This window comes from Haliotis rubra, unplaced genomic scaffold (assembly GCF_003918875.1).
Source record: "Haliotis rubra isolate DU_JTF1 unplaced genomic scaffold, ASM391887v1 Scf179, whole genome shotgun sequence".
NCBI lineage: Eukaryota > Metazoa > Mollusca > Gastropoda > Lepetellida > Haliotidae > Haliotis > Haliotis rubra.
In genome coordinates, this window is record NW_025765769.1 from 166,833 (window position 1) to 186,403 (window position 19,571).

The window sequence follows — 19,571 nt, forward strand, 5'->3', positions numbered from 1 at the left end:
TCTGGCTGTCATCACTCAACAAAGTGCAGCTGCTGTGACAAATGCAACATCACGAACACCTGCATACAACAATTTCTTTCAACCAATACAGTCTTTGGGGTGTGGGGTGTGGTATGGGGTGTTAAGACTAGTCCAGGGGACTAGCGTATATTACTCGACCTCAGAGGCTGTAGCAAATGGAGCTTTAAAGAGACACAAATGTTAACCATCCTTTAATTTCCTGTCAGTAAAATTCAGTTATATTTTTCTATCAAAATTGAAGTCTTGAAAACTCATTGAGCCCTCATGTGGTAGTGGTCATGAGGACTACCATCATGGATTTTTACTAGTTCAGCACAATTTAGCAGTCACAGACAAGAGTGACTGTTGAAGGCTCTCATCATAACAAGCACTAACCTGTTCTCCTAGATTCTGCCCAAGTCTCAATGCTACATTTCTGGTCGTGAACTCAGCATCAGGACTGGGAATATGTAGAAGAGCCTGCTGTAACGCTGCAGCCTGGTTGTGTTCAACTACCGACACAGCCGGCACCTGGGACTCTGCATGACAAGCATCCACCACTACCTGCACCTTTGCATGGCCCACCGTCGTCAGCATCAACTTACACACCTTCAGAACTGTCAAGTATGCAGCTCTGAAAATTAATCCAAAATCATAATAAAATATCATGAGAATATCACAAAATACAGCACAATAGCTGGAGGCTGATGAAAACAATCATCACTATATTAGATTTTATAGAAATTGGAAACAAACAAGATGTTTATATCATTGTCCCATTTCGGTAAAACATTGAATCAGCATCATAAAACACAGAAATCCTTGACACATGATGTTATCCAAAGTACATATCCTGTCTAAATGATTTGTTTCATACCTTCGTGTTGGCAGGTCAGCATTAGGCAGAAAGTTGTTCTTGGTCAGCATGTTGATGGAAAGTTGAACACCTCCACTTCTCACAAAGTTCAACTACAATTGAAAACAAAATGAACAATGACACAAAATCTGAAATATCTAAATTACTGTCAGACACTACTTACATTACAATGAAAAAAAACTTGGGCCTCAGTTCTAATTCAGCCATTCTTTCAAAATAAGTTTAGGTTCGATTCAGTTTTTCTAAAGATATCAACAGTAAATCCAGACTGACCTGAAACTCAAAGGCTTCTTCAACCAATGGATCCACTGCAGGCATAAGCAAACTGTAAGCAGTCTGGAACAGAGACAGAAACAATTCATGTTTACTTTAATGTGAAGGCCTTCTAAAGCAAGAAAGTGTATCTACATGAATATTCATCAGAATGATCATGTGAACAGTATGTGAAAACATATGAGGCATGCTTTCCCTACCTCAATATTCATCAGAATGATCATGTGAACAGTATGTGAAAACATATGAGGCATGCTTTCCCTACCTCAATATTATAAAGAACTTGAGTAGGAGAAGAATTGAAGAACAATGCTTCCAGGCTCACTGCAACTGATCCATCAGCCTTTGCATTCTCAGAACAAATTCCTCGGAATTTCTGAACTGTAGTCCCATCTGCAGTGTGAAACAGTGTTAAGAAATACGCACAAACGAGTGTCCTGCAATAGGATACAAACACTAATGACACCTCTCAATGAAGGTGATGATTATGATGATGAGTAGGAGACTCATAAGAAACAGTTCCCACTGTTTTAATCAACATTTCAGGGCTACTTCTTGCCCTTTCCTCACCTGAATTAAACAAAATAAACGGCAAAATTGCACTTAAAAACAAGCAGTATTTTTTAAGTACATGTTTCCGTCTCTTCCGTGTTTGTCTCTAACATTTTCATTATTTATTTATTTATTTTAACTGACTTAATTCTTTTTGTGTGTCTATGGACATCGAGTGTGCACACCATCTGTTCACATTTATATCTGAACAAGCATGAAAAAGATATCACAATCACATGATAAGTAGAAGCCATTATGAACATACCAGCTGGCATCAGCTTGAGTACTGCTCTGGCTGTATCTCGTAGCTTGGGTACTTGCAGCTGACCACCCAGGTCCGACAGTTGGAAGAGAAACTGAGCATATCGAGGGTCTTGAGCCATCAGCTGGAAAACAAAAGCATAGGGTTGAAGTGTTACACCCATGCATCATGACTTTTAATGCAACGATATGATACACAATACAGTTAGAAATGCTAGAACTTCAAAGCTTTTAAAGGAATAATGGTGTTTTCAATCTGTTTAAAACTTCCACAATACAATTCCTGAAACAAACATTGATATACCATAAACTGAAATCTTGACAGCTTATCTGTAATTATATCTGAAACAAATATGAAGAACTGACCACTCCTGGCAGGCTGTTTTCAGCCTCCACATTGGGTCCATCATAGGCATTGTGAGGTGACCCAACAGAGCTGTCAGAGCTACTGTCTGGGCTTGAGGGCATGTTGCTCCCAACTTGAACTAGCTTGGCAGTTACAGTCTGCAACATATCATACAAGGAAATGATCAAACAATTACCTCATACATAAAAACATATTTAGGATTTCAAGCTAAGTGATATTGAAGGCACACTGATAAAAGAATGTTGTAACCCTGAATTCAGGATTATTATAACAATTCCCTATCCACTCTCCCAGCAGAGACAAAGTCATCACTGCCCGCCATAATATTATATGGCACAATTTAAGCATGAGTGAGGATTTATTACTGAGATTTGCTGAAGATCTGAAAGCATATCCTGGCCTCTGAGTAGTTCTACGTAAATCTATATAGTTATCAGCACATTGAATCTATATTTCTTTTGGATAGTATTCCAGCCAAATTCTGCTGACACCAAGGAATGAGTGGAAAAATACAGTGAAATATTTAACATACTTAGATATGATAAAATCATCTGTAGTTCAGATGATTTATTGATTTTCACGAGTAATTCATAGATTATCTACTAAAAAAAAAAGCACATGCTTACAAGTAACAAGTACATTCATCTATTCACAAAAGAAAATAAACTCACCATCTTGTCTCTAAGAGGAATCTGTGAAATTAGTTTCTTGTCTTCACTTGGGTCTAGCTGTTCACCATTGACATAGAGATCTACTTTGATGTTGTTTGCATTGGCCTTGACTCTTGATAAGATATATCTCCGTAATGAACCAACTGTATCATTGCTGTGAGACCATACCTCCAGATCTTCGACTTGTCTCCCCTGATTGGGGAACCGAACTTTAAGAGTTACTAGTTTGCCACGACATGCTCTACAAAGAAACAAACACATCATATACAATGTTGAGCATGACGAGGAATACATATAAATGTGATTTTTTTTAAATAAAACTGTGTGACCAGAATAACTTCTCTATTATTAGTGCTCAAAAGTATGCCTAAACATCCAGGGGCCCTTCTCTTAAACACCATGTAAAAAGTTTAAGATTTAAAGGGCTCTTAGATAAAAAAAACTATGGCAGCAAACTTTAAGATGCCCCCTTAATTCCAACACTGATTGTCTATGCCAAACATGGTCATTGCTATTAACACCCATACAATCCCTACTACTTATTTGGAATACTGTCATTGTCTTACATAATCAATTCATCTTGGCAATTACAACTGAACAGGCATTTTTTCCATAACAAAGCATTTTTTCTGTAGCAAAATCCTTGAACGATTACTGGACCAACCTAAGACCTCATTCTACCATGCGATCATACTGCTATGACTATGTACTTCCATGCATCAACAATGACCAATATTTAACACTAAGATCACTGACTAGGGCCCTGTTCCACAAGATCATCTTAGCTCCAAGTGACTGTTTTTCAGTTTTTGTTTGTTTCTTTGTTGTTTAACACCACACTCAACAATATTCTGGCGGCAGTCTGTAAATAATCCAGTCTGGACCAGACCATCCAGTGATCAATATCATGTACATCATGTACACAATTGGGATACGACAATTGGGTCAACCAAGTCAGCAAGCCAGACCAACCGATTCCGTTAGTCACCTCTTATGACAAGCATGGGTTGCTGAAGACCAATTGGTGGTGTGTGGTCCTGTGCATAGAGCCCATGTCACAAATCAGTTGAAGGTAAGCAACATCGAACGTGGAGAGTCCTTGGATGGGTGGCATGTGATACATGTAGTCACCCCTGAGGCAAGCAAGTTTGTTCAAGAATGCCTCTGTCCACCCAGCACAAAACGGGTACATGTTTGATAAGTCATGTCACTATCAACCTCCTAGTGCCTCACGGGCATCTCGTGTTATCCAGGGTAATAATTCCCTCTTAGACTTTGTGATGCGCCATGTTACTCAGTCATATATACTGCCTTGTGGCAGCTGTAATGCTCGGTCCCACTTATGAATAGAGAAGCAGCTGTGGTGCTATGACCATCGTAAGTGATTGACTTTAGTTTTACACCATACTCAGCAACATTCTAGCTATATGGCGGCAGTCTGTAAACAATCAAGTGATCTACAGCATGAGTATCTATCTAAGCAACTGGGATACGATGATATGCGTCATCCAAGTCAGCGAGCCTGACCATCAAATCCCGTTAGTCGCCTCTTACAACAAGCATGGGTTACTGAAGATCAATTCTAACCGGATCTTCATGGGTTTCCATCTTAAGTCTATGTTAAGCTATTGAAGTTACAACAATCGTAACATTATGAATGCTTAACGAAACAGGGCATAGGACAGTAAAAGGAAACTGACATACCTGCTGAGAGGAAGGATGGTACGTTCCTCCCCGTAAGCTTCATCACACTCTGCCACATACTCCTTCAGCACTGTGAGTATCCTGACCATGCGTATTGTCTCCTGCATCACCCTACTAGTGCTATCAGCATCCTTTTCCAACACACTCACTGTGTCAAACGAGGCTTTTAGTCTATCCACACATGATTGTATAAAGTCCTCATGAATCTCAATTTGATTCTGTTGTAACCTTGGTCCAAGGTTTGTAAAAATGTCTTTCAAAAGAGCAATTGCTTTTTCAGCAACTTCATCTGGACTCCATAGCACAACCTGAAGTGAAGAGAGAACTATCAATATCAACAGCAAAGAATACACCATATTTTTCTACAACACAGTGCACCACACTGAACACTTACCACAACCAAAAGTAAAACATCAGTTTGCCATTCTATTTACTGCTATGTACCTGAAGAGGGAGTTTAGTTTTACGCCGCTTTTAGCAATATTCCAGCAAAATCACGGCTGGGGGAGCTTGTACCTGAAGAATTCTGATTCAATGATGAAGAAGCAAGACAATGACAGAGGTAGCTTATGTGCATGATTTTCTCTGTCACGTTCATGATCGATCATCAAATGCATTTTGAGACACTAATCAATCCTGACAAATTTCCATCTGATAGAACAATGTAACCAACCCTCCACATGTAATCCAGTCCTATCAACTCCAGGTCGTCCATCATGTGGCCTCCTCTTCGTTTGGCAATGAGCTTGTTTTCCTTTAGATTCACTTGCTTGAAAAACCTTTCAAAACAGCTGGAAGCAAAAGTATTCTTGATCAGAACCTGATGCGATTATAACGCAATCATTACTTCTTACTTCAATGACAAAGAATTGACTAACATTATTTTGCCAACAGAACATATCATTGAAATCATGGCACTGTTTTTTGAGTAGTAGTTCAAATTACTTCAACTGATAACACTTACTTCATTCCATTTTCTGTGAGCAGTGCAGGGTCAAGCTGTAGAATGTTCCTCTCAAAGAAATCTCTTGTGATTTCAGGATCCAGATCTGGTTCTTCTCCCATCAGCTGTAATCACACATGCTCATCAATAACAGTTGATACTTTTAAGTGAAAATACATTAAAATGAGCCATTTCTATTACCAGATATAATGTCTATTTACATAAGAAACAGTATTTCTGGGAGAAGACAATTCCTGATATTTGAGTCAGACAACTTAGACTTTCTGTAATACTGAGCACAAATGGGATTCCATCAAACCTGAAACAGAGAGTCAGGTTCAAGCATAACAGTAACACAGACTGCTGACTTACCTTTGCAAACCATTTGAAACATGATTCCCTGTCTGTGATGTAAATTGCATTCTCAGCCAAACAGTGCCAGATCTGACAAAAGAAATTAGTATTTTTAAAGACAATTGTATTATTAAATAGTCTACATCTACTAAATATCCAACTCAAAACAAACCATGTTCAAATCAGATAACTCACCTGTCTTGCTTGAGGTTCACACAGCCATAACTGCCCATCCTTCAACAGGAATCTGGAGATAGAGACAGAGAAATACAATCAACGAGGATGCATATCTTGCATTATAGACATCTTAATTTACTTCCATTTTAGAAAAGAGAGATACTTCATAGACCCGGTTTTATAAATATAAAATGTTCTTACCGGAGGAATCTAAGTCTTTCTTGCACTTGCATGACATGATTGAATCTTCCATCAGGGAGAATGTGAAGAGGCTCTTCTTCTGGATGTTCTGAAATATGATACATTTCTCTAAATTTAGGAGGTAAACACACACTTTGTCTTATTTTTTTAAACATACTTGGTATGAATACTTTATGATCCTGGCTGGGGTTTCGTCATGTCCACTGTCTGAAATGCAGTGCTTCAGCCAGGATTTTTTTTGAGTGTTGCCAATTGGCAGCTTAACTACTAAAATGTGTGCCAATGCAGTTGAGACTTTTGCCATTCATGGTAACCATGGTATAGAAGACTTGTGGATTATATTTAATGTTGCGCCAATGGGTACGCTCTAGCACTGAAAACAAGAGTCATCAGAAGATGACATATTCCCCCGGCCCCCACATCTTTGAAAGAACAAATCATCTGACAGTTACTTAAAGTCCAGCTTGATTTTAGACTAAGTGCAAATCGTTTCCATGGAAATCATGAAAAAAAATAAATGACAAAAATCTGCAAATAGCAAAAGGCACCACTTTGGGATCTGCCTCACATATCTGCCAAGTTTTGCTGAAAGATATTAAGAAGTTTTCGTTGTGCTCGAAACAAAACCCATCCCTTCCTTTTTGAGACTAAGTTCAAATCATTTCCATGGAAACCGAGAAAATAATAAATCACAAATATCCGCAAATAGCACAAGGCATCACTTCAATATCTGCCTCACATATCTGCCAAGTTTTGCTGAAAGATATAGAGAGGTTTTGAGTTGTGCTCGGAAACGAAGCCCACCCCTCACTTTTGGGATTAAGTCCGAATCGTTTCCATGGAAACCGGAAAATAAAAATGCCAAAAATCTGCAAATAGCAAAAGGCACAACTTTAGGATCTGTCTGATATATCTACCAAGTTTTGTTGAAAAATATTATATGGTTTTTGAGTTGTGCTCCGGAAACGAAAGCAATCCTTACTTTTTGAGACTAAGTCCAAAATGTTTCCATGGAAACCAAGAAAAATAACAAGAAGATAAAGTCATCAATATCCCCGGCAATGGCAAAATACTCTTCATGATTATGTCTACGAGTTATGATTATGTCAAATATTTAGGTGTGTATATAGAAATATTTAGGTGTGTATATAGAAAAGTGGAAGGAGAGTATTGAAAGGTTTTTAAAGTTCTGCTCCAGAAAGCAGCACTATCACCAATTTCAGTCAAACTTGTTGCCATGGAAATGCCAAAAATATTTTATTCAGAATTCCAAAACTACCAAAAGGCACCAGTACACCACCAGATCTATCTATGTGCCAAGTTTGGTGAAGAAATAGTGAACAGTTTTAGAGTTCTGCTCGGAAAAGAGCACTACCACCACTTTCAGGCTAAGTCAAACTTGTTGCCCGGAAACGCCAAAAATTTTATTCAGAATTCCAAAACTACCAAAAGGCACCAGTACAAGGTTCTGATCTATCTATGTACCAAGTTTGGTGAAGAAATAGTGAACGGTTTTAGAGTTCTGCTCCAGAAAGAGCACACACCACCAATTTCAGTCTAAGTGGAACTTGTTGCCATGGAAACCCAAAAATATTTTATTCAGAATTCCAAAAATACCAAAGGCACCAGTACACCACCAGATCTATCCATGTACCAAGTTTGGTGAAGAAATATTGAACGGTTTCAGAGTTCTGCTCCGTTCGAAAAGAGCACTACCACTAATTTCAGTCAAAGTCGAACTTGTTGCCATGGAAACGCCAAAAACATTTAATTCAGAATTCCAAAACTACCAAAAGGCACCAGTACACCACCAGATCCATGTATGTGCCAAGTTTGGTGAAGAAATATTGAACGGTTTTAGAGTTCTGCTCCGGAAAAGACAAATGTGCACGGACGGACGGACGGACGGACTCGACGACGGATCGAGTCCATTTTAATACCCCCGCGAAACGCCAATAAAAATGCCAAAAATCGGCAAATAGCAAAAGGCACCACTTAAGGTTCTGTTTCATACATCTACCAAGTCTTGTTGAAACATATTGAACGGTTCTTGAGTTATGCTCCGGAAACGAAGCCCACCCCTCACTTTTGGGACTAAGTCCGAATCGTTTCCATGGAAACCGGAAAAATAAAAATGCAAAAATCTGTGAAATGCAAAAGGCACCACTTTAGGATCTGTTTGATATATCTACCAAGTTTTGTTGAAAAATATTGAACGGTTCTTGAGTTATGCTCCGAAACGAAGCCCACCCTTCTTTAAGACTAAGTCCAAAAGCGTTTCCATGGAAACCGAGAAAAATAAAATGACAATTATCTGTAAATAGCAAAAGGCACCACCTTAGGTTATGTTTGACATATCTACCAATTTTGGTTAAAAAATATTGAACGGTCTTTGAGTTATGGTCCGAAACAAAATGATTACGGATGGACGGATTGACCGGATTCGACAGACGGACGACTATATCCCATATCGCATTATATGCCGGTGGGATAAAAAGTGCCACTGCATATTTTTTAGTGTCAATGGAGCAATAGCTTGCCTGACTGAAGCACTGGAAATGCCTAAGTCTTGCTTTTGGAATAGTGCTGAATGTGCTTGAGATCATGTTAAAACTGAATCTGAGTTGAGGTGAGGCTACAATTGCTACTAGCCTGAACAACGAAGAAAGGGGCTGGGAATACACAGGATTTAGCAATATTCCAGATCTACATGGTGGGCATGGAGATACCATGTTCTGCTTCACATGCTGCACCCCACAAAAGCTATCACAAAATCTCTTGAGAGTGACATGTGAGAGACTTTGATAATGTAGCATTAAGCTATAAGATAGCTTATCTGTAAATAATTGAGTTTGCACCAGACAATTCAGTGACTGACATGAACCACTTGCCACACAAAAAGGATGTGGTGACATGCAATCAACCAAGCCTGATCTCTTGATCCAAAGTCACCATTTATGACGATCAAAGGCTACTGGGGACTAAGATAATTACCTAGCATCCCCAAATGGAATCTATTAACTACTTGGCTTCCCCTCTCCATAACTTTAAATCAAGGAACTGAACAAGAATGTTACCTTTGTTATGTTGTCTGGCTTTGTTCATGTATGCGGAGAGATTCTGAGAAACAAGCATAACAATTGAATGTTGATTCTGCAGCTGACCAATGACACTGTTCCTGTAGTACATATGGGGAGACCTCTGTGTGTGGGGGAAGTTCTGTGGGGCTTCTGGGAACAGCTGACATATCTCCCGGATCTGCTTCAATGATGGCAACACCCACTTGTCATTTTTGAGCTCCTCCACAAACCTGTTGATCCATTGCATTTTCTGAGCATCTCGGTCCTACAAAGGAAACAGGGGGGATGACGTTTGAACAAGTTAATTTACCTTGTACTAGCCCAGACTTAAGCTGGTGTCATAGTGCTAGCCCACTGAGATACCATGCCGCAGTGAAGCATGAATACCCCACTCAGACCGATATACTGACTCGGAGCCGACCAGTCCTTGTTGTACCCATTAATGCCGAGCGCCAGGCAGGGACCAACAAGTACCATATTTTAACGTCTTTTGGTATGACGCGGTCGGGGATCGAATCCGCAACCTTCCGCTCTCTGGGCGGACGCTCTAACCACTACACCACGGATGCGGCCTAAAACTGAATCTGAGTTATAAAGGCTACAAAAGCTTGAATAATAGAAGAAAGGGGCTGGGTTAACACAGGATTTAGCAATATTCCAGAGACATGATGGCATGGAGATACCATGTTCTGCTTCACATGCTGCACCCACAAAAGCTATCACAAAAATCTCTTGAGAGTGACATGTGAGAGACTTTGATAATGTAGCATTAAGCTATAAGATAGCGATCTGTAAATAATTGAGTTTGCACCAGACAATTCAGTGACTGACATGAACCACTTGCCACACAAAAAGGATGTGGTGACATGCAATCAACCAAGCCTGATCTCTTGATCCAAAGTCACCATTTATGACGATCAAAGGCTACTGGGGACTAAGATAATTACCTAGCATCCCCAAATGGAATCTATTAACTACTTGGCTTCCCCTCTCCATAACTTTAAATCAAGGAACTGAACAAGAATGTTACCTTTGTTATGTTGTCTGGCTTTGTTCATGTATGCGGAGAGATTCTGAGAAACAAGCATAACAATTGAATGTTGATTCTGCAGCTGACCAATGACACTGTTCCTGTAGTACATATGGGGAGACCTCTGTGTGTGGGGGAAGTTCTGTGGGGCTTCTGGGAACAGCTGACATATCTCCCGGATCTGCTTCAATGATGGCAACACCCACTTGTCATTTTTGAGCTCCTCCACAAACCTGTTGATCCATTGCATTTTCTGAGCATCTCGGTCCTACAAAGGAAACAGGGGGGATGACGTTTGAACAAGTTAATTTACATTCAGTTTGGAACTTCATATTGCATCAATCCAAGAAGCTATAACATTTTTGAATCTGCAAATCAGGCTATTAGTCTTGCTTGAATCTGTCAATTTTTTCAATCTGGTAAATTTATTTCATGACAACATATAGAAGGTGTAAACATGACCTTCAATTTCAGTAGCAAGTATTTGAAGAACATTCTCCAGAGATACAGTCATCCCTCACAATAACGCTCTTCGCGATACCGCGGATTCGGTTAAACCGCGGGGTAATCCATGGCTCCCATAAAAAAGTTGCCCAGCGATCACATCTTCACGTCATCGAAAATAGCACATACACAAATGCGCTGTTGAGCTCTGGTTAATCACGTGGTAAACTAGTGAAATTCAGTGCGGATTGCAATTAACAGTGTTCATCGTATTTATCCATGGTTTTTCAGATACTTTTAAACATGCAGGGTTTTCTCAATAATAATCAGACGAACAGCGAAACATCATAATAACTTATAAAAGACAACCTAATCATAAAGACATGCCATCAGCCGAGTACTTACAATGTTTGCTGTGATGCAACACACCGCGTTATTACGCGGTAAACACTGCCATCCGAGAACGTATGATGTCAGAAAACACATTTTATGTGATTAAATTCAATCCCATTTTCATTCATTAAACTGTTTACAGTAACAACGTAGAAACCGTGAGTGAAATGGCATTACCTCATTCCATACAACTTCCGCTTACCACATTCGTAAGGGTCCGTTTTTTGCGCCTACCGCAATAGCACCAATTTCACATTTTTCTCAGCAATCACGAACAGATTACAGCCTCGTCATCCATGGATCCCAAGACCCACGTTATTGACTCATTGAAGTCATATTTGACAATTAGTTGTCAACACTTGTTTTTACAATCAAAGTGGCACGTAACAGTGTTCACGAATGGTGTTTCAAAGTAACAGGACATTGGGTCCTGTAAGTTTCAGATGTCTGTCTGACCCATTCAAAATTCACAGGACCCATAGAAAAAAATTAAAACACACATTTCATATTTAACAGTTCTTATAACTGGCATTGAAATTTTTAACAAACATAATAAGATTTATAAAGGGCAAACAAGTGTCACATGTCACATATATAACAACTTCAGTGAAAGTCATTGTGAAATATACAGTCTGACACTGGGGCGGGCGGGTTGTAGACTTCTATCGGACCGTTGGCGGATCTGCCGGATTTGTGAGAGGGTCAGACGCTATTCGGGAACACTGACGTAACTCGGGAAGTCAGCGGTGACTTGTCAAACTGTCTCCTACGTAAAATGTATCCAGCCAGGTAACATGCATTATACTAATACGATAGCAATATATAATATCTCTGTTAAAATAACTGTTTAAGATATAAATTATTCTGATAATGGAACAAGAAATCCTTTGATGTTATGTTATCGGATCGTTTTTAACTGAATCACCAGTACATTGGACCAAAACATGTTGATGTTTGATTGCAAGTTTCCAGTACACACATGTATTTTCATTTACAAAGTTTGTTTTTTTCACCTCCAACAATACGATATGGCTTCGACTGGGCACAATACACGAAATAGCAGTTTTGTTATGTCCATGGAAAATACGATTTTACTTGGCCTTTGTCCCGCGTTATGCAATAGTTACTATAACGCGGGTGCCTAATAACGCGGGGGGTCATCCATGAACCCCAAGACCCGCGTTATGGCGAGGGATGACTGTATCAGCAAATGAACCAAATATGCCCCTAAGTCAAATTAGGGCATACATACACAATGCAAAAGACTTCAACAGTGGCGCACGAATATTGAAAGTGGCAAACAGAATGAATGACCTTCACTTTGACCGTGTCCACAAAAGTCAATCACAACATGTTGCAATTTTGTTCACAACAGTAAATCCTCAAAGGAACACAGCAAACAACTTTCTTTTCATACTATGAGCTTTACAATGACCTTTACCTTAAAATAACTGATCAATGTGTTGAAAAGATTTCCCAGGGCTATAACGGGGACACATATCATACGATATCCCTGAGAAATCCAAACACAACATGGTTTTACGAATAAGGTGCACATGTGTCAAGAGACTGCATAATCAAGCCCATCCTACCTGAGAGCAGCTGTAGTCTAAGATCTTGATATGAGCAGTGAGAGCTTGGTCCATGATCTCTGTAGGGACGTCATCACTGTGGGCTAGATTCCACAGTAGAGTGAGAACCTTGTGGGCCATCACACCTTCCTTGTCATCTTCGGCAAGACGACGGATCAACTCCAGGAGCTTCTCACGCTGTTTCTTAGTAGCATTATTCCAGCTACCCTGTAAGGCAACATCATATTAAAGATAAATGACATTTTCATATAGCAACGCATTTTCAATAATCAACACCAAGAAAACCTTCATCAGCATTGGTAACAAACCTTGAAAATAAACTGCTGCAAAAGGCCAGAAATAGGAAATATTCATTCAGTCTTTCTCAGAGTGAAGCTAGTTTTGAAATAAACTGACCTGGAAGCACTCGAACAGATGGTCCAGCTGTTCGGGGGTAAAATCCCATGCTAGTTTGGCCAGCAGGTCATGAACATTCTTCACAATGGCATCATGTTTCCCTGACTGCGCCTCCCACAACCGGTCCAGATCCTCCATGGTGAGGGCCTTCTCCTTGATCATGAAGCGGAGGATCTTCTCCAGCTTCTCCACATACTGAGGCTGATGCAGGCTGTCTCGGAGAACTATTGACAGTACGTTGTTCTGCTGAATCCATTCCTGTAGACATGAGCAAATATACACTGCAGCTGACAGACAATTATATGCAGTGACAGAAGACTCTAGCCTCAAACCAAACAGTTTCTAGTAATATCTTAAACTTTGAAGTAATTTTGAGCGTAAAATGATGTGAATTAAAGAGCGATAAATGTAGAATAAAGAGCCCTGTTTTACAAACGGATCTAAGCATATGCCTGTTGTTACTCCTGCACATTAATGAGTTACCATGGTCATAATGATTGGATCCACACGTGAAACTGGGCCCTGGTGTAGGCAAATTGGGCCTTAACAAAACAAAACACCACATGCTGGACACACACACAAACATGTTCGATTGCAACCAAATAGTGTGGGAATGACAGTCTTATTTAGGAGAAAAAGACTTTAGAATAGCCTTTTCCATCATCCATGCTTTAATTTGTCCTGAAATGGTTGAGACATAATCTCTTATAAGACAAGAAACACATATGTCAGGTATATGCATTTTTTACACAACCACATTAAAGCAATACTGAACAAGTGTTTGCCACTTACATGGCAATGACCCCCACTGCTAAAGAAGAATGAAATATAACATATTTACTAGATTTATCTTTTGGTCACAGAGAAGATTACCTTTTGTGTGATGTAATTTTTAGTAATGGTCACTTCTCAGAATCTTCTTTTAACTCTGAAGATATTTCAGGAATATAGTAGATTTGAATGTATAGATGCAGATGCACATATCCACTGTCAGTATCAATGTGCATTTGAGGCTGGGACTGATCCAAATTTTCTACCCGGGTACCCTTATAGGGTGCAACGTTTTATGAAAGATTGTGTTTACATGTGGTTGAAAAGTGGTCAAAGTGTCATGGTGACCTTGAAGATACGGTCAAGGTCACCCAAATTGACTGGCATAATGACCCAATGTAGGCTGTCACCAAATTTGAAGACACTGGGTACAACAGTGCATGAGATATCACATAAACACAAGTCTGAAAAGTGGTCAAAGTGTCATGGTGACTTTGAAAATACAGTCATGGTCATCAAAATCAACTGGTGTCTGTGTAATCTCCCAATGTAGGCTGTCACCACATTTGAAGATATTGGGTGCAACAGTGCACGAGATATTGCGCTAACAAGAGTTTGAAAATTGGTCAGTGTCTTGGTGACCTTGAAAATAAGGTCAGGGTCACCCAAATCAACTGGTGTCTGTGTAATCTCCCAATGTAGGCTGTCACCAAATTTGAAGATATTGGGTGCAACAGTGCACGAGATATTGCGCTAACAAGAGTTTGAAAATTGGTCAGTGTCTTGGTGACCTTGAAAATAAGGTCAGGGTCACCCAAATCGACTAGTGTAAATCCCCCAATGTAGGCGGTCACCAAATTTGAAGACATTGGGTACAGCAGTTCATGATATAATCATGTTAACAACAAGCATTGTCACGAAGGTGACATAATCCCCGCTGCAAATAATCAAATCAAACTTAAAAAGTAATGAAGTTTAAGATGAAGTTGAATGTCAACAAAAACATGACCAGTCAACCTCTCTTGAGACTGGGGACAGCCAGGTGTTCGAGAACGGATGGAGACGGCACAGCACAGGTTAATGAATAAATAACTTTGTCTGTGAACGTGCTTCTCGAACACCTGGCTGTCCCTTTCTCTGCACTCCTCCCTTGTAACAAACAGTGAACTGTGTCAATATTTTAATGATAGTTTGTTAAACAACTTTCTTATTTTTAGGACAATAATTCTGCAAAAACCTCACAGAGTGGGTATGATGTTTTGATTATGATCAGCGTTTCATTGAGTATGTTATGTTTATTAGTTTTCGAGTTAGATTGCAATTCATCGTTCCGCTTTTGAGCCAAACAGACTGTAGTGGTATACCTAATCTACCCCTGAGTTATCTCCCTTGATCCCGACGTCACTGTATTGTTGTCCTAGAACCCCTTCATCATTTTTCTAAAAAACAACACATCTATGACATCTTCTAAGGATAATTTCGCGGGGAGGACACAGGGTGGGAACTACTCCCCATAATCCAGAGGTAATTTTACTAACAATTACTAACAATACATGTAATTGTTCCTAATTATAACGTAAACATTCCCTCTGGATTATGGTAGCCTGAATCCCAAGTAAGGAAGGAGGGTTACCCTTGGAAGATACTACCCTCTATACCACTGAGAGTTGATTACTCAACCTCCTAAGAATAACTATGACTTAGTCAGAGATAAATAATTTATCTTTAGATTGGTCAGTAGTAGTGAGGGAATACATTCCCAGAGATGGTGAGTCTTCTAACTTCCCACAGTTATGGTTGATGTAATAGATATCATGATAATCCTAATCCGTAATAGTAGGGATTATATAATCCCTGACGCCATAAATCCGGATTACGATAAATTCATATAAATGTATCATGATTCTATCCAAATCCCAAAATGTCATTAAACCTAAAATTCCTTAAAATTGTGACGTCACTTCCGGTAACTATGAGGTCACTGCCGGATCCTTGAAGCAATCCCTAAGGATATTAGACTAAAAACCTTCAGATTCCATTATATGATGTAACTTCCGGTTCTATGACGTCATTTCCGGTGATATTTGACATCATTTCCGGAAATATGACGTCACTTCCTGTCTCATGACGTCACTTTCGGTTGATGACATCACTTCCGGTATCAAAAACAACTAATATATATATTGAACTGAAGGTCTCTCAACCTTAACAAAAAATATATTTTCACCAACCCGTTGCTATCAACCATAGCTGGGAAGTGAGAGACTCGGCCCATAATGTGCTCGGTTAGGAGATACCAATGAATACAATGATTCCTAACGTGGTATCTCCGGCTTGCTGTAGGTTGTGTCTGATCCAATCCTGTAATCCTAGGCTTAGGTGTAACACACATACACACACACACACCTTTTTCCAGGGGCAATCAGGCAGAGGCGAGGTGCTGCGCTGCTCACTAAAGGACCCAGTGAGTGGAGACCCTCAAGAGAAGAAGCAACGTCTCTAAGATAGAAATGGATAAAAATGTAAGATGATTTCCATTGGCGACTGGCAACTACTTGTTCCAACGGAACTGACGACCAAGCCACCAAAGATGAAGCCAAGGCTCTGATAACATGGGGAGATTACAAGGATCTTGATCCTGATCCCAATATGCATAAGATATGGTTTTCTTGAACCAGGAGGAGATAGTATGCTTAGATATCTCTGAATCAACATTAGTTTAGCACGAAATGAACAATCGGCAACGATTGTGTCTAAATGTCAATGTAAGCTGGATCTACCAACTCAACGCTCAGATTGGGCACAAAAGTCTTGTCCTATCAGATCTATCATCTGATTATAACCTTCTGAAGAATTATTGGATATAAAATCTATAGTAAGTAAATCAAATACCTTGGATGCTGTAGCAAAAAAAACCTAGGAGGATTGCCGTCTTAAATGATAGGAACTTCAGAGAAGTGTCCTGCATTGGTTGATATGGTGACTCTTGGAGAGACTGTATTACCAAGATAAAAACCAACTTAAGAAAAAAAATGTAAGAGAAAAAATGTCCTTAATCTGGAATGAACTGATAATTTTGTGAAGAAAAGAATCGGATCACACTGAGAATCCCTGTATGCTGATAGGGGAGTCCAAGACTCCTTGCTCTCCTCTACACTGGATAACTCGTTTCTACTTAGCATCATACAAGGCAGCCTCATGGAACTTATCGGATCTGAGTTGACTAAACAGATTGAGCCATAGCATTAGAGGTAGAAAACTGTCTGACAACAGCTGTAGGCCACGCTGGAACAACTGGGTATACAATACAACTGTGATGTTGAATCTTCTGCAAGAATCTTTCCCCAAAAGAATTTGAACGGTGGAAAAACGAAAACTACCATCCCATGCCATGAGCTGGTTTCATAAATTGTGAATGTCAAAGTTTTGATAATTACAAGAACCAGGTGTCAGAAATCCCTATCAAATATTGAGGCACTGGCGGGAAAAGACCCATCCTATCAAGGATGACATGGGATTGTCTATTGCTATCCCCAGCCATGTAAGCAAGTCTTAGTTTGACAATATAATGAATATTGGAGATCACTTATCCTGCCGCATTATGCAGTGAACGCAGACTTGCGGAAACACCTAAATAATTTCCCACACAGTGCCTAAACTTTTTACAGTGCCTCTCCAAAGGCGACGTCACATTCCTCAAGAACCTACCTTGGTCAAATGAGAGAATCACTTTTTTTAATTTGCCATTGAAAAACCACGTGATAAAACTTAATTCCTTCTGTAACGCACGACAAAATAACAACACAATGTTTACACCGTCCATTTTGAATGTATTAGCGCTCAGCCAATCAGCTTCATTCAATCCCCACAGTAAATCCTATTTACCAACCAATGAAATAAATCATTTTATATTAGCTTAAACACGGTCGTGACGCATGGCAGAAAGTAGGTCGACCAAATGACAGATGTTTTTTTAAAGAACATGGGAGTGATTAAAATATTAAACTGCCGACAGAATACACTGCCCAAGATCCGTAAGAAAGTAGAAGGATAATAGGCTCTTGTTAACAATAATAGATGGAATTGTATAACACGCCCTTCCCATGTACAATGCACATGCTCACAATGTTGACATATAACCATTTATTAGTCATGCTGCCACGAGGCTCTAGAAATTGGAATAGTCACATGACTTATCCCACCGGGTACCCATTTACCCTGCTGGGTAGATAGAGACAATTGAATAAAGTCACCTGCCTGTATATAGTGAACTGGATATCGGTCTGGTTTCCAACCAAACGGTATATCGCACATGCCGTCCGTTATCAGGTTCCAATGCCCCTCTTGAGCTGTGTCCTTTATAACCCGGAGTAAACTTGGAAAACTGGAGGAGCAAAGCCCGTAGACCCGCAAACCAGCAAGAATAGGATAACATACCAATGGATGTCCAAGCAGCCATATCTAACTCCTTGAATCGCTATTGTACCGGAAGTGTTTGCTCCCGGAAGCCTTTAACTTCTTGTAAGATGGCAAAATCCTTATCCAAGTTAGGTAGACTGACCGGGATAAATCTATCATGAATGGTGTAGACTTGGGCAGGTTATCCCACGTCGTGGCCTTGGAGAGGCCCAAGTTATAATACTCCAATGGTTTCTTAAGTAATGACGAATGCAACAAGGACAGCTTGGGCATCCCTTCTGGCAGTAATCAGCAACCCAACTCCACGGGTAAGTCAATTCCCTGATCCTCAAACGGAGGTGGAAGGATATTGGGATAAAGACCATATAATAGTTCCAACTTCTCCATAAAAATTCAACCCGGCAAGAAATCTTCTTCCGAAAACATCCATAGTTAGTACTGTCAACAAACCCTCTCACATAGTGAACTCCGGTTGTGAGAAGGGATACACCGATGAAGCAACCAGATCGGGCCAAGTCAGATACCAACGGGTTCAAGGACAGATTATCCGTGTCAGTATACACCTGCAGTTCTGTGGCCGTATTCTCTGATCAAATCGCTAGCCTATCCGGTAACATGACTCAATCCAGGACAGGAATCCCGTGCACCGGGCACGGTATCAAGCCCGTGAAAGTCCTGCTGCCTAGACTCACCATGGAAAAAGATAGCAGGCCTGTGGCTCTCGGTTGCTGGGTTGACAAGCCCATTATTAATAGCCGCCGACCCGGTGTTATGGCTCAAGCCGGAACAGGAATCCTGTGCACTAGGCACAGTATCCAATCCATGACAGTCCTGCGGCCGTCCCATCGTGGGGAAGGATAGCAGGCTGTGGGCGAGAGGGAACCGCTACGGATGGCTGGGAACCAAGATCGCGGAGTGTGTAGCCTAAGCCACGGTCACCCCGGACCTGGAGCCATCTTGCCAGGTAAATATGGCTAAATTCACCTCATTTCTGAACTCCATGTGCCGTACGGACTTAGCCATAGCGGCCTGAATATCGGACTTGAAACCAGCTAGTAAATCCGAA

General features: G+C 40.2%; 1 protein-coding gene across 2 annotated transcripts in view; it reads right to left on the reverse strand.

The window, feature by feature from the left end:
- LOC124273259 (probable ubiquitin carboxyl-terminal hydrolase FAF-X) overlaps nucleotides 1-19,571 on the reverse strand; it is a 51,043-nt gene that overhangs the window by 26,830 nt on the left and 4,642 nt on the right. The window contains exons 8-23 of one of the 2 annotated variants that reach the window (XM_046708473.1): nucleotides 13,316-13,573; nucleotides 12,920-13,126; nucleotides 10,491-10,758; nucleotides 6,381-6,468; nucleotides 6,198-6,249; nucleotides 6,021-6,092; nucleotides 5,670-5,773; nucleotides 5,379-5,496; nucleotides 4,706-5,013; nucleotides 3,002-3,242; nucleotides 2,330-2,467; nucleotides 1,968-2,088; nucleotides 1,416-1,543; nucleotides 1,151-1,213; nucleotides 878-969; nucleotides 397-634 (exon numbers count right to left, since the gene is read on the reverse strand). In XM_046708473.1, the coding sequence (XP_046564429.1) occupies nucleotides 397-634; nucleotides 878-969; nucleotides 1,151-1,213; nucleotides 1,416-1,543; nucleotides 1,968-2,088; nucleotides 2,330-2,467; nucleotides 3,002-3,242; nucleotides 4,706-5,013; nucleotides 5,379-5,496; nucleotides 5,670-5,773; nucleotides 6,021-6,092; nucleotides 6,198-6,249; nucleotides 6,381-6,468; nucleotides 10,491-10,758; nucleotides 12,920-13,126; nucleotides 13,316-13,573 (2,496 nt within the window). Of the gene's footprint in view, nucleotides 1-396; nucleotides 635-877; nucleotides 970-1,150; nucleotides 1,214-1,415; nucleotides 1,544-1,967; nucleotides 2,089-2,329; nucleotides 2,468-3,001; nucleotides 3,243-4,705; nucleotides 5,014-5,378; nucleotides 5,497-5,669; nucleotides 5,774-6,020; nucleotides 6,093-6,197; nucleotides 6,250-6,380; nucleotides 6,469-9,457; nucleotides 9,722-10,490; nucleotides 10,759-12,919; nucleotides 13,127-13,315; nucleotides 13,574-19,571 lie in introns of those variants that run through there. The other variant, XM_046708474.1, reaches the window with a different exon arrangement.